Source organism: Microchirus variegatus (genome assembly GCF_963457635.1).
Source record: "Microchirus variegatus genome assembly, chromosome: 11".
Lineage (NCBI taxonomy): Eukaryota > Metazoa > Chordata > Actinopteri > Pleuronectiformes > Soleidae > Microchirus > Microchirus variegatus.
In genome coordinates, this window is record NC_139812.1 from 1,114,923 (window position 1) to 1,129,964 (window position 15,042).

At 40.3% G+C, this 15,042-nt stretch overlaps 1 protein-coding gene across 1 annotated transcript in view; it reads left to right on the top strand.

Annotated features, from left to right (window-relative positions):
- Positions 1-15,042, top strand: part of ltbp1 (latent transforming growth factor beta binding protein 1) — a 55,981-nt gene extending 40,939 nt beyond the window's left edge. Inside the window, exons 17-28 of the mRNA XM_083897344.1 lie at positions 2,155-2,277; positions 2,790-2,915; positions 3,952-4,080; positions 4,389-4,526; positions 6,838-6,999; positions 8,580-8,657; positions 9,946-10,074; positions 10,588-10,728; positions 11,369-11,545; positions 12,227-12,382; positions 13,083-13,232; positions 13,324-15,042. Coding sequence (XP_083753470.1) covers positions 2,155-2,277; positions 2,790-2,915; positions 3,952-4,080; positions 4,389-4,526; positions 6,838-6,999; positions 8,580-8,657; positions 9,946-10,074; positions 10,588-10,728; positions 11,369-11,545; positions 12,227-12,382; positions 13,083-13,232; positions 13,324-13,481 — 1,667 coding nt within the window. The 3' untranslated portion in view covers positions 13,482-15,042. The remainder of the gene's footprint in view (positions 1-2,154; positions 2,278-2,789; positions 2,916-3,951; positions 4,081-4,388; positions 4,527-6,837; positions 7,000-8,579; positions 8,658-9,945; positions 10,075-10,587; positions 10,729-11,368; positions 11,546-12,226; positions 12,383-13,082; positions 13,233-13,323) is intronic.

The window sequence follows — 15,042 nt, forward strand, 5'->3', positions numbered from 1 at the left end:
TAAAAAACAAAAGTGGAATTTCTTATTTAAAGAGGTGTTCGGACCATTTTCTGTGGAAACCTGAGCAGTGTCATTTTAAAGTAAACTAAACTTAATTTAGAAAATCATCAAACAACACATGACCATGGGGGGGGGATCCATCAAATGGATCATATTGATTTGATTAGCTAAGCAGTAGACCTGCTATAAAACCACTTACTGTCACCTATCACCTATTATTCCTGTTGTTCATGAACAAAAGTATTTAGTTTTAAAGTATTTTTATGTTTCTTATGTTAAATTCATTTACATTTGGGGATTCTTACGTACGGCACTGTCCTCCTATGCCACCCTGCCAAAACCTCTTGCCCCCGCTTTGCCGCCCCATGTAGAATTTTCTAGATCTGCCACTGACTAAAAACAGACATGTAATATTACATGGAGAAGAGGAGGAGGAACTGTAGGGGCACCTTCATTATTACTACTGTCTGCTACTACAAGAGCTTCACAAGTCATGTAAATAATGGGGGAGTGTTCAAATAAACGCGCTACAGCCACACTTGAATGTAGCAAATATATATTTACAGGGTCCTGCATTTCTGACGGTACTCAAATGCAACAGGCAGAACACCTGCTAAAACAGAGGCTCAAGAAACACCAAACAGAGACTGGTTGGGCACTGGCATCAGTAACCTAGTGTAATAGAGCTGTGCAGCGTCATTGACCTCATGACTTCACAGGGTTGGTAACATCCTCTGTCCTTAGACCCTCAACCAGGGAAAAAAACACTTATAACCACCACAGGTGAGGGATTCTGTCCCTGGACAGACAGTCGTGCAGTAGATGTTACCCAAAACACACAATACACAATTACAAATAATAAAAAGTAAACAGTCCTTTAATGCCAGGATCCATCTGGATCACTGGGATTGTCGCACCCTGAGACTTGGGGATAACAGAGTCCTCGTTTCCATCCTGCAAAAGGTGCAACAATGCAACTTTAATATAAATCTAAAATTCAAATTTAAAATAAATAAAACATTAATAATATACACACTTTCAAACTGTCAAGTCAAAACTTTTACATTAAAAACAAAATAACGTGTCAACAACAAATCTACTGATCACATCAAGTATCTAACGATGGAGAAGTCTGAACCAGTGGATCTGCAGAGGCAGAGCTGATCACTTCCAACAACCTCCCTGCCAAACTATAAATACGTCATACCTTAATACACAAAACACATTTTTAATTCCGCTTGACAAATTTCTCACCTCAATAATACAAGTGCTCTTACAACTGCTTAAGAAAAATATTTATTTCAGGATTAAATGTCCACTGGTGGATAAACCTGAATGTGTTTTGCAAATAAATTAGAATTAGAATGTGAGGTGTGCAAAACTGGAAAAAAGAAGTTTGGACAACTTGCAAGAGTCAAAAGTAGTTTTGCCAGATGTTGATCTTGTTATGTCCACAAGCAAAGAAACATTTTTGTTACATTTAAGAAGCTGAAAAATCAGACAGCATGAGTTATTTAAACATTCAAACCGATTAACTGAAGATCTTTGGGCCCCAAAATAAATTTGCTTTTTAGTGGAGCTTTATGTATGTATTTATGTAACCAAAAGAAACAACACCTCTTGGAAATTATTTGTTTACCAATTTAAAACAATGTTAGGTTTTACAGATATGGCTGTAAACTTAAATGGTCTGTATTTATATATTGCGTTTCTAGTCTTGATGAACACAAGCTGCTTTTCACTACAGTTTTGATCATGTTCAACCATTCACTTACACTTTCATACAGGGCATCTCTATGCAACACATTTTCTATCACTAATCTTTCTTACACTGTCGGTGCAGCGAGCTGGGAATGAAACCCACAATCTTCCAGTTGAAGGAGCTACTGCCACATCTATTAGTCACTACATTATGCACAAAAGCCCTATATGATATGTACAAATGGCGTTATTTAACGTAGACGAGCACATTTGAATACACTGTTGTCATGTTCACAATGTATCAACCTCAAGTGTTTTAAAAGCTCCAAGTCCTGTAAGTTATACTGTATATGTCATGGTTATGTTATGGATTTTCCACTTGAACCTTGGGCCCCAAGCCACTGCTTTTGTCTAATATGATGTGTTATATTATTTAACTGTGCGTTGTTATAGACATCGATGAGTGTCAGCATCAGCAGGTGTGCACCAGAGGTCACTGCCTGAACACTGAAGGCTCCTTCATCTGTGATTGTGGCCTCGGCTTCAGAGTATCAGCAGCTGGAGACCAGTGTGACGGTATGATATCGCTCAATATTAGAACTGTTTACTGTGGCTGTCTGTAGGTTTTAGGAAAAACTACTGAAACAATTTTTATTGAAGGGGCAGGAAAAAAACACACATGGATTGTATTGGTATTTATATTTTATTAACAGATATTTTCAAATGAAGGCAATATTCCGGCATATTTCAAAACGAACTCGCAGTTTAATTCAACTTACAAATCAGCAGAGCTCCATATCTGTCAAAGTTCCTCACATGCAGATGTCAATTTTAAATCAAATTGCAGGAAGCAAATTATGGAACATTTATTTATTTTATTTTTTTACTGCTATTCTTGTCCATGTCTTTTTTCCTCATTGTGATGTACTATGCTGTTTTGAATGTTTGCTTTTTTTCTGTTGTGCAAGGACAACCCCTTTAGTTTTCTTGCCACTCCCTGCACTATAACTATCTGGTGTTAACTAGTTTGTCATTTTCAACATGTAGAAAATGTGAAGACACTCCTAACTGATGTGTGTATGTTTCAGATATGGACGAGTGTGTGTTGGAAGTGAGGCCCTGTGATGATTTAGGAGAGTGTGTGAACAGCCTGGGCTCCTACACGTGTACCTGCCGACAGGGATACCAGCAGGTCAACGGCACCAGCTGCAGAGGTGAGTGTGCGCATACACACACACACACACACACACACACACACAACGAATAATAATAATAATAATGCATTACATTTGAAGGCGCCTTGCAAGACACTCAAGGTCGCGGCTAGGAATCTGCACTGACTTCCATTTGAAAAACAAACAAAGCTTTAACCTAACTACAAATCTTAGCCCTAAACTTAAACAGAATATAGGTTCTACTTCACTAGCACCAAGCTTTGGTTTCTACGAGGACTACTGGTTCAGACAAAGTTACTAATTCTGCCAGAAAATGAGGTAACAAATCCAAGCACACACAGACACACACCTCAGCATATCTCTGTCTGTGTTGTGCCAGATATGAATGAGTGTATGGATGAGCCAGAACACAGGAGGTGAAGAGTGGAATTTCTGTCTGGTCTGCAAGCTAGGGAGGTATTCCCTGATAAACCTGGACCAGAATTGGTCAGCGACAATCTGGAGACATTTAAAACAGTTATAATCATGGTGCCTCCAAAATCTACGGCTCAGGATCTCCATCTCTGGGTAGACCACTTGGGGTAGCGATCCGTCAGGCCGCCTCATGAGCAGACTGTTTGGGGTCACAGGGTCAAAGTCCACAATGTCAGCAGACACATAACCCAAGGGTTTCGAATTGAGGATGTCCTCAACCTCTTAGGGCACTGTGAAAAGGACTTCTTCTTGAACAGGTTGAGCTCCCACACAGGCATAAAGTGCAGCCTTGACGGAGTGGACCGCTTTCTCCCAAACTCCCAATGTGTGGGGCTGCTGGAGGGTTGAACTGCGACTTACTCAGTTGGTGGGTGAGTTGATCTTGCAGGGTCAGCACCATGCTTGCATAGGCCTGATGACCCCGTCCACGTTGAGGAGGTACTATGAAGTAATGGAAAATGACGTGCCTGATACCAAACTTAGTAGACTCAAGGAGAGCAGAGTAGTGCAAGAACTGTAGAAGTGCTTTACAAGCACCTTATAACTACTACTAAAAGACAATGTTAACATTTTCCATTGGTTGGATTTGTTTTCTGTGCAGACATTGACGAGTGCAACCTCAATGAGACAATATGTGGACCTCATGGCTTCTGTGAGAACAGACTGGGCTCGTTTCAATGCCTCTGTGACCAGGGCTACCAGGAGACACCGGATGGCAAAGGCTGTGTGGGTAAGTGTTACAGGTATATTTTTGTTATACTATAATATAGTATAACAAAAATATACCTGTAATTAATATTTTTGTAATTTTGTAATTAATAACTTAAACAATATATTGCAACAAATTGTTTAAGTAATTAAGTGATGCTGCAGCCCACTCCCAATACCCAGCATTGGTCCTCACCACCATCAGGGGAAAATAAAATAAATATTTTATGAGACTGTTTTTGACAGAAATGTGCAAAATCTCTGCCAAAACTGTGCTGCTCAAAACGGTCTGAGCAATATGAATGAACATGTCATGTTCCTCCTCCACAGATGTGAACGAGTGTGAACTGCTGAGCAGCGTGTGTGGAGAAGCTCAGTGTGTGAACATGGACGGCTCCTTTCTCTGCATGTGTCCCAGTGGCCAGGACTACAACGTCATGATCGCCAAGTGTGAGCCTGTTCCCACAGGTGAGCCACCTTCACATTTATGTCCAAATGTAATTAACCTGATGACGTCAGGCGGCGCAGCTGCTGCTTTCATCACATCATAGTTCAATAAACTGGGCTCCACACACTTTACGCAGTAACTAGATAAAAATGTGATTTATTTTCTTGTTGGTGTTCGTATTGAAGAAAAAGAAGACGCAGGAGGTGTGAGAGAGAGAGAGGGAAAGAGTGTGTTGTGCTACTAACTTCTATATATTGTCTCTAATAGATAGAAGTTAGTAGCATAACACACTAAGGCAATAATGATAACATTACAACATTAACAACACTGATATGCATTTGTATAAGTACAGTTTTGGACCATTCTTCTTTACAAAACATCTCCAGTTCAGTCAGGTTCGATGGTTTGCCCCGGCACAACTTCAAATTTGTCACTGATTCCTGGACATTGTTCTCCAGAATCTGCTGATATTGCAGACTTTCTTTAAATCATATACACTTTATTTCACTTCTCAAATATCAATGAGATATCTGTCCTGCTCTCTTTCAGCCGCTGAATAATCATGTGTTTGTTGTTTTTGTGACGATGAAGTCTGCTGCTAACAAGTCTGCTGACAAGTTCAGCCACAGCTGACTTATTGTCTTGTCCTCCTTGCCTTCCTTTGTTCAACAAAGCTTTGATGACGACTGTTTTGATGACAATCACGCTTTAATTTCGCACTGCACACACACACACACACACACACACACACACACACACACACACACACACACACACACACACACACACACACACACACACACACACACACACACACACACACACGCACACACACATAACTGCTGGAAAGTTCGACGCACTCTCTCTCCCCCTCCCCTCCCCTCTCTCTCTCTCTCTCTGCGCATGCATATTAATTAGCCATGTGTATTCTCCATGACCGTCAGCTGATTGGCTGAAAAAGCAACAAAAGCTCTGGAATGTGAGATCGCCACACCCAAACTAGGAATGATTCACAGCGATCAAACAACCTTAATTCAAACACAAAGTTTATGGTTTTAAGACCCACAATACTGTGATTTGAAGCATGTAGTGGCTTCTTCAATACTTCAACTTGTGTAATTTTGAAAAAAAACAAAAAAAAAACAACCTTTTTCCTATTTTTTTGCGCTGGGCCTCTCCTCTCTTCTCACTTAAACTCATGTCAGCCGCGGTGTTTCAGACTGAAATCTCACCCCCAGAAGACAGACTGTGTTGTGATTGGCCAGCCAGCGTAGAGCTTTCCCAAATGTCTTGTGATTGGCCAATACCTGGAAGTGGCGTAATTAGCACACCAGCTCTCAGAAGTGCAGCTCCCCCCTCTGGAACGGTGGATGCACTGATACTCCTTATCAAAACATTGTTTTAACAATGTTTAAAAAGGGCTTCGTCATGACTCCCCGCCGCAGTCCCTTCTATGCCTTTGACCCGGAGTCGGACCCAGAGTCAGAAGACACCATAGCTAGTGAAACACCTCCACAATGGACGTTCTTCTTCTTCTGCGGTTCAATGTATGTAACCGGATTTGCCCGGAGCAGGAGAAATGCTGTTTACGTAACCAGAACAGGTTTTTTCAGCGATCTCGCTGAGCCCGAGATTACAATACAACACAGTGTTCTCAGCAGTGGCTGAACTGTTTGTTTCGAACCTTCAGGGCTTCATAAACGAGGTAATGGAGCAGATACACACCGAAAAACAGCGTTCATTGGTTCATCTTTAATGCTAAGTTTAATCAAGTTATTAATTGTTTTATTACATGCCCGAAATAAACAAATAAATAAATAATGTGCACATCAACTGACAACTGAAATGAGATAATACCTAAGGGCATAGTGGGTTCACAAATCCCACCTATGGGTCACCCTAAAAAAAAAAAGTTAATTTCAGTGGTTTAATTATGATTTTCTTTTCACATTATGCATAATACTGTCCTGACGTAGAACTCAAGTTTGCCAGCTCCTCATCAAACATGGACATTTTGTTGTCCAAGATAAGCAGTAGGTGGTGCAAATGCTTTTAAAAAGCCGCCTGTATGCAGTGCAGCAGCACAAATTGTGGCAATAAGAAAGAAATTCTGGATTGACCTAATTGTCTTTGGCCTTGTTTTGACTGCAGATCTGTTCTCTGTGTGTCCATATTGACATCGTCTAACCTTGTCTTCCACATGGATAAGTAGTCTAAACAAAATAAATAAAATGCACAACAGAAATATTCACCTGTTCCTGTCCCAAATGCTTATGTTTCTCTGAAACTTAATCTGCCTGCTGTGTGTGTGTGTCATTGTTCTTGTTTCAGTGTCGTCAGTGGAGCTCAAGGAATGTTATTTTCACCTGAACGATGAGAATCTCTGTGATAGTGTGCTGACCAGCCACGTCACTCTGCAGGAGTGCTGCTGCACGCTGGGAGCCGGCTGGGGTGATAACTGTGAAGTACATCCTTGCCCTGTTAACGGCACAGGTGAGTAATAGGTGGAGACACAACCACAACATTTACTATCTTTTCTGCACACAGCTGTCGGGGAGGGGGGGGTAAAAAAAAACATGTTCAAAGGTAACAAGACTCTGGAATGATGTGTGAAGAAATGAAAGGTTACGTACACGACCTCTTCTGAGGCATCAGACACCACTGATGCCTGATTTTGAAAAATGCCAAGAAATGGGCTAGGAGCTGAAGGAGTGCGGAGAAGTGCAGGGGTGTGGTCTGTCAGACCTTGTTTAGACTGCAGACCAAATCAGATTTTTAAGCCTATCCAGATTAGGGTTGGCCGATAATATGTATCCACTGTACGTATCGCAATAGACACTTCAGCGATCCATCCATCCATCCATCCATCATCTACCGCTTTATCCTCCACCAGAGGGTCGCAGGGGGTGCTGTGCCTATCTCAGCAGACATTGGGCGATAGGCGGGGTTCACCCTGGACAGTTCGCCAGTCCATCACAGGGCCACATATAGAGACACACAACCATTCACTCACACTCTCACACCTACGGTCAATTTAGAGTGACCAATTCACCTAATCCCCATATCGCATGTTTTTGGACTGTGGGAGGAAGCCGGAGAACCCGGAGAAAACCCACGCACACACGGGGAGAACATGCAAACTCCTTGCAGAAAGGCCCTTGTTCCGAAGTTGTTCCAAACGGGACTCGAACCCAGGGACCCGGGTCTTCTTGCTGCAAAGGCAAGAGTGCTAACCATTACACCAACCGTGCGCCCCACTTCAGCGATCTCAATAGAAAAAACGATCAGATGTTCAATGAAGAGTCTCAACTTGACTCAGCTTCGTTAGGAAAAAACAACAAAAAAGCGCTAGGGAAAATAGATGAAGCAGGTTTGGCTGCGTGAACAAATTCAGTCCCTCCCTTGTAACCAAGTTGCTAAATGTTTGCAACCTGTAGAGTGGTCAGAGCCTCTGGAGTCAAACAGCCAATCACTGAACAGTCAAGTTTAGTTTGCGTCATTCCCTGTGTATCACTCACAACAACAACATGTGAACATTGAGTGAGCAGAGGTGAGAATGAGCACTGACACACTACCTCGCCAGTATGGCAGTCCGACTACAGTCACACCAATATCTCCAAACAACAATGCCAGACGACCGTAACCCACTAAGAGCTTGTTACTTATTATCAACAAACTTATTGAACCGTCTCTGTCGCTCACACCCCCTGGAATACACGCGTTGTACGACACGGCAATCAAGAGATGCTGTGCAACAGTGTCGTATGATCAAAAATCTAAACGTTACAAAGACATAGCTGAGGCAGTGACTTATCACAGAGCCAAGGACATGCTTCCAGTCAGTTTAGTTGATAAGTTTGGTTATAAAAATCTCATGAACGTGTTTGACATGACTATTTTTACCGTCTATGCCTGCATAGGTTAGGGTTGTGTCAGGAAGGGCATCACGCTTAACATCTCAAACTCTTGCTGTTTATTAGTTGTTCGTTTTACTCTGTTTCTTTATTCTGTCTTTGTACATAGATTTGATGAGTATGTTAGTAAGTTAATGATATTATTATATCCACCCTCAGACCAGTTTAACCAGATGTGTCCATCTGGAAGAGGTTTTATCCCCGATGGAGATGAACCCACTGCTGGCGACTACAAAGGTACAACTCAACTCACATGTAGGTCTCACAGCTGGATCTACAGGTTTGAATCATTTTGTCCAGTGTTGCTGTTTGACACATCAGTCAGGACATGTGAGTGGAGCAGAAGCCAGTTCAGAGGCACAGCTTATATCTCGCTCCATTTCACTCTGTCCTATTTTAGTGGTACAGTGTACCTGAAGCATTCGTGACTCTAGGTTAATATTATTATTATTATTATTATTATTATTATATCCGCGAAAATGCGGATATTATGGAATCGGTCTCGCAGATTTTAGCCGTTAACGCGATAACTGTAAAGGCGTTTGAGATTAAATGTTCTTATTTTATTTATGGGTCACATACCCCCTGTAGATGATCCCTATTGATTTTGAGATGTCTACCATTATTATTAATTAGTTAATTAATTAATTAATTAATGATATAAAAACCATATTTTCGCCTGTATCTTCCAAAGTATTGCAGGTATTGGCTTCAAATTTTGCATGGGCTTCACATACCACCTGAGAATTATCCCTATCTTTGTAGCTTTATTATTAATTAGCAAATGAATTAATTTATTATGCTAAAAACACATTTTGGGCTTTATCTTCCAGACTGATGGAGATATTGCCTTCAAATGTTGTACAATGATTCATGTAACAACTATCTACAAGTACAATCATTATTACTTTGGCTATGATTGGTAATAGTTACATAATAAGTTAACTGGTTAACTTATTAGTGAACACAGAAAAAATAGTTAAGGCATTTTTTCTTTATTATTGAGCTCATTTGGACACATTGAGGATATCATGGGTTTATTTAGCACTTATTCATAATATTTATTACATTATAATATACATTTATTAATTATCATATAAAAAATAGTTAAGCCTCCATTTCTTTATCAATGCATTGAATGGAAAGTTTGAACATATTGTAGCTTTTTCATGAAAAAATGTCCTCTTTCGAAAGTTTCTGAAACATTTCTAGTGTTCTCATTTGGGTTTTTTTCATGTTCAAATCAAAAATGTGCACCAAAACAGGTTGATGTAAATTTACCAGATGGTCTCCTTTTTTTTCCAAAGTTCAAGAAATATCAATTTTAGGAAAGTGCACCAAAATGATTTCAAATCATTTTAGACCCATTTTAACAATTATAGCAATGCTATCTTGTATCTTGCAATGAATAAATATAGCTGTAACATGAACATTTCACTCCAGTCCTTGTTTCCAGTGTAAAAAAACGTAAACTGTGTCTTGTTAACACATCACACACACGCTGCTTCTCTCCTCCTGTTTCCAGATGCAGATGAGTGCACATTGTTTGGTCAGGAGGTTTGTAAAAGAGGTTTCTGCCTGGATACTGTGGGCAGCTACGAGTGTTACTGCAAGACCGGACAGGACTACGACCCCGTCAAACTGGAGTGCAGAGGTCAGACTGATACTGTGTGTGTGTGTGTGTGTGTGTGTGTGTGTGTGTGTGTGTGTGTGTGTGTGTGTTCATCTGTGTGCCTGCATGATGCATGTTTCATTAGATCATAGATGACACTACTACAATCAAAGGTCAGCAGTTGAACATGGAACTGAAAACAAGAGACATCACAAAGTGTTCCCTAAAGGAAACACTTTGGTTATTTGAATTACTGTTTCAAATTAGTCTTGTCATTCTCAGACCTCTTGTACAAAAAAACATATTTTTTCCCAGAGAGCTGCTGCTGCTCTCTGCTGGTCCTTTTGTGGTACCATTCTCTATACACATTAATTTGCTGCCATGTGATTGGCTGAGTAAATATGTCCCATAACAAGTAACTGAACAGGAATACAGTACATTACACCAGTGTATGCAGTCAAAAGGGGACAAAAGAAAATCAGTTGCAATCAATCAGAAATGCTCATCAGAAATTAGATTTATGATGACTGGTGAAAAATGTTTTCCTTTCTTCAGACATCAACGAGTGTCTGGATGAGTCTGTGTGTGTCGGTGGACAGTGTCTGAACACAGATGGCTCATACATGTGTTTCTGTACACATCCCATGGTGTTGGACCCCAACAGTAACCACTGTGTCTTCATTCCTGATGCAGCCGGTAAGAAAATTGCACGTTCCTCTTCTTCACAGGTTAAAAATAGAGAAAACCTGAACTGGCAAACTGGTTCTGGCAGGATTGTTATTATTCCAGTATATATAGATCATTATGAAAAAATGAAACAAAAGTTTAAAGATAATTGATAGTGATGCCATTTTATATTTAAATGGTCAAAGGTCAGTTCCTTCAGTTCTATATGTATACACTACAAGTCAAAAGTTTGGACACACCAGTCGAAGTATAATACATACATCATATATTATATGATAGATATAAAACTGCAGCTTAACTGAAGTCATCATGTAACTCTTGAAATATTGCAACCCAAGTCACAGTATAAATCTGAGAGTTAAATCAAGAGTTTGGGCAATAATTTAGGATATATATACCGGTCCGGTGGTTGGGGACCGCTGCTATAGGGTATGTTCTATGTTGCATAATTTGGTAATTAATTAATTTAAGCAACAAAAAACCTGAGGAGCCACTTGGGAGCCGAAAGAGCCGGCTCTTTTTAGTGAGCCGAACCAAAAGAACCGGCTCTCCACAAAGAGATCACTAGTGTTTTTAACTAAAGTGTTGTTTTCTCCTCAGGATGTATGTGTGTATGTAGTAATGTACTAATGACATACTATGTTGACAGAGCAACATGAGACAGAGCAGGTCGACTACCATGGCATCTGCTGGAAGACAGTCACAGACACCATGACGTGCACGCAGCCACTGGGGCTCAACAAGAAGACCACGTACACAGAGTGCTGCTGTCTTTTCGGCGAAGCCTGGGGCATGGACTGTGCTCTATGTCCGCCGAAAAACACAGGTACCACACACACACACACACACACACACACATTCTTGTACTTGCTGCATACTGAGGACCAGCATTTCCACTTTATAAATCAACACAATTACAAATATCTACTTCATGAATGACATTTACAAAGAACTACTGGTTGCAGTACCATAAAATGTCTGCAGGTGGAGCCCCAGAGCGAAAACGGCTGGAAAACTTTTTCGATTTTTTTTGTTGTTGTTGTAATTTTTGGTCCAAAATTTGACAAAAATGTGCGATTTATGGCCAGATTTATTACATAATGTACCTTTAACAATGTCGCTCAGGCTAAGGCTTGATAGAATGTTCTCCCAAGATGACCTGAAGTTGTCCGTGCATTATATGAAAAGCAGGGGGGGACAGCACACAGCGCTGGATAGAGCGTGTATTGGATACCATGACAAAGGACATGTTTCCATTTACATAGACCTGCTGCCTTCTGTTTGTTAAAAAATGTAAAACTAGTAGTAGGATCTGCTCGGGTAGCTTAAAATATGAGGCTAATCGTTCAATTAGAATGTGAGGCTGCATTTTGTTAAAAGCTGAAGTCAGCAAATAAGAGTCTTGCATGTGATGCAGGTATATGTCAAGATGTTTATACACCATGTCAAGAAGGAAGAGCTTAGAGTTAATCAGCCATATCTCTCCCTCACTCTCTTTCTCTCTCAGAGGATTATGCATCCATGTGTAACCTGCCTCAGGGTGGTGGACGGCGACCATATGGCCGTGAGGCCCTCATTGCAGCCCCTGACCATGAATATGAAGTGAGCCCAGACTATTCTCAATCACCTGATCAGCAGGTGCCCTTCTATGACACCCAGGAGCGTGAGTATTTATATCCAGTGTTCGCTCTATATGTTTTTATATGAGGAACAGGGTTGTTTATTACAATGACATATTTACCTGGTTCTTTAAAACAACATATAGTTTTGGGAATTTAAGTGGCTGAGGTTAAAAACTGTATGTGTGAAGTTTAGCCAAGTCTTGGTCAGAAAAAGTGTCCCTTAAGGCTTGTAACCTTTAAATATAGATGCAATCCATGCTTGGTGGCTACTCACAGTTCATCCTCTGGTTGTGACCAGTTTACTTGTTTTATCAGAATAACTCGAAGAGACCAGAGAGCATGAACATAATATTGTTTAAATTGTTCTTATATCGTTTATATTATATTTATTTTCCGCCTCTTTGGTTCTATGTTTTATGAATTTTCTAGTTAGTTAGTTTTTTATTTGTCCTTGAAAAGGAAATTTGTTAAAAATGTTCAACAGTCATGAAAATGTGGGTTAATCTCCAACAATTACCAGGGAAAGCCTGTGATGTGTGTCGCTTGTATAACAGCAGTTTCACGCAGCCATTGTGATAACCCAGCCCATGTTGAGTAGCTACTATATTGTAATAGAAAACCAAACCGAGCAGGGACCGTGCAGTGAAAATACGGCAGTGAACTCTGCCGTGTTCACTAATGAACTCAGGTGTAAACTGTTCATTTGAAAATAATGCACTTTGTTGTGTCTCTTTGCTACAGATCAGTACAAGCCATTTGAGGGTCTGAGGGCGGAGGAGTGTGGGATACTGAACGGATGTGAGAACGGTCGCTGTGTCCGTGTTCAGGAGGGTTACACTTGTGAATGCTTCGATGGATACACCCTGGACTTGTCCCGCATGGCCTGCATCGGTGAGAGAGAGAGAGGGAGAGCAAGAACACACACTTAAATCAAAACCAAGTCATGCTGTTAAATAACACGTCTCTCCTCTTTTATCCACAGACGTGAATGAGTGTTCAGAGCTGAACAAGCGTATGTCGCTGTGTAAAAACGCAGAGTGCATCAACACGTTGGGATCGTACCAGTGTATCTGTCTGCCGGGCTTCACTTCCTCTGACAAACCCAACTACTGTGTGGAGGATACGACACACACTCAGTGATCATGGACAAGACCACTTGCACAATGCACAGAGCTTGTATTACTATACTTGTGAGGGCGTCCACTCACTACATCCAGCCAAAAATTAGCTCCAGTGTCCATTAGCACTTCCTGTTTTATCATCATCAGCAGCAGTATCATCATCATCATCATCAGCAGCAGCAGCAGCAGTGACCTGAAGGAACATTTCACATTTGGGCGTCACAAAATTAGGGATTGTGCCTAAACTCAAGTACAGCACACTTAAACAATTATTAAATTATAGATGAACATGCTACACATCAACCTCAGAGGAACATTAAAGGTCCACAGTGTACAAATGTTCTAATCTAATGATCTAATGGTGAGGCTGCAGATACACTCACTCCTCTGTTTCCCCAAGTGTGTCGGGAAACTATAACACAATATCTGCTATTTCATCCTTCTCCTGTGTCAGTTTATACATCAGGTTTGAGTAGTTGGAGCCAATCGTCTTCATTTACATCATAAGCTTCCATTTCAGCACATGAAAAAGCAGGCTGCTGTAGAAACTCGTGGCCTTCGTCGTTGCCTAAATTACAAATAAAAGACTTAGTCTAAGACTACAAAAACAAAGCTATCAAACATTTACACAAACACACTTAATGGATAATTCATATCCATTATCCATTCATATTCATTATCTGCCAATAAATCCTGCTAAATGTTACACACTGGACCTTTAACAAATCCAAAGTAAGTTGGACAATAAAAGAGTGGATAATAATCCTCAGAACTGCTTCAAACACTCCCGTTCTGCTGCCTGAGACAATGTGTCAGTGACTCGTACAACTTCAATTAAAAAATCCTGAACTATCCCTTTAAGCAGAACTTTGTTCAATTAAAAGCATAGAAATGCAACACACACACACACGTCACTTAACCAAAGCCCATATACTCTGCACTGTATAAAACACACACTAAATGAAACAAAAATCATTTACTTGAGATGAAGATTCAACTTTATCTACTATTTCGTGTGAAAGAAACACAGAATTGTATAAAATTGTATGTTTGTCTGTTGCTTTTCTGAGTTTGTTTCTTATTTTTGTTACACAAGGCGTTTGTATTTGTTATTTTTGCTCATTTATCAAATTGACAAACCGCATGGTCTCATGCTGGGGGATCTCGTTTTATTTTGTATCCAGTCAAAGTGATTGTGGATATTTAATTTTGTGAAGAGGCCAGTTGTTGTCTCCCCCTCTTTCTCCTTCGCCATCCCCTCTGTCTGATGACACTACGTTTGTAAAAATGCAATGTTTCTTACCAAGAATACTTTTCGTTGCATGTTATTCCCTTTCTCCTCTATGTCTTTGTTTCTGAGATGACTGAAATTAATTTTTCCATTTTTACTTTTCATACTTCTCTTAAACGTTTCACTGCTAAGTCTTGATAGGTGGCAAAGCTGCTATGGGACAACGATGGGAGAGAAGAAACTTGTGTACATTTAAAACAAAAGAGTAGAGAACAAAGCTGATGTATTTGTAATTTGTACATGGATAAATAGCTTTTTTTTCTATGAATTCATAAACAATGTTCATTAA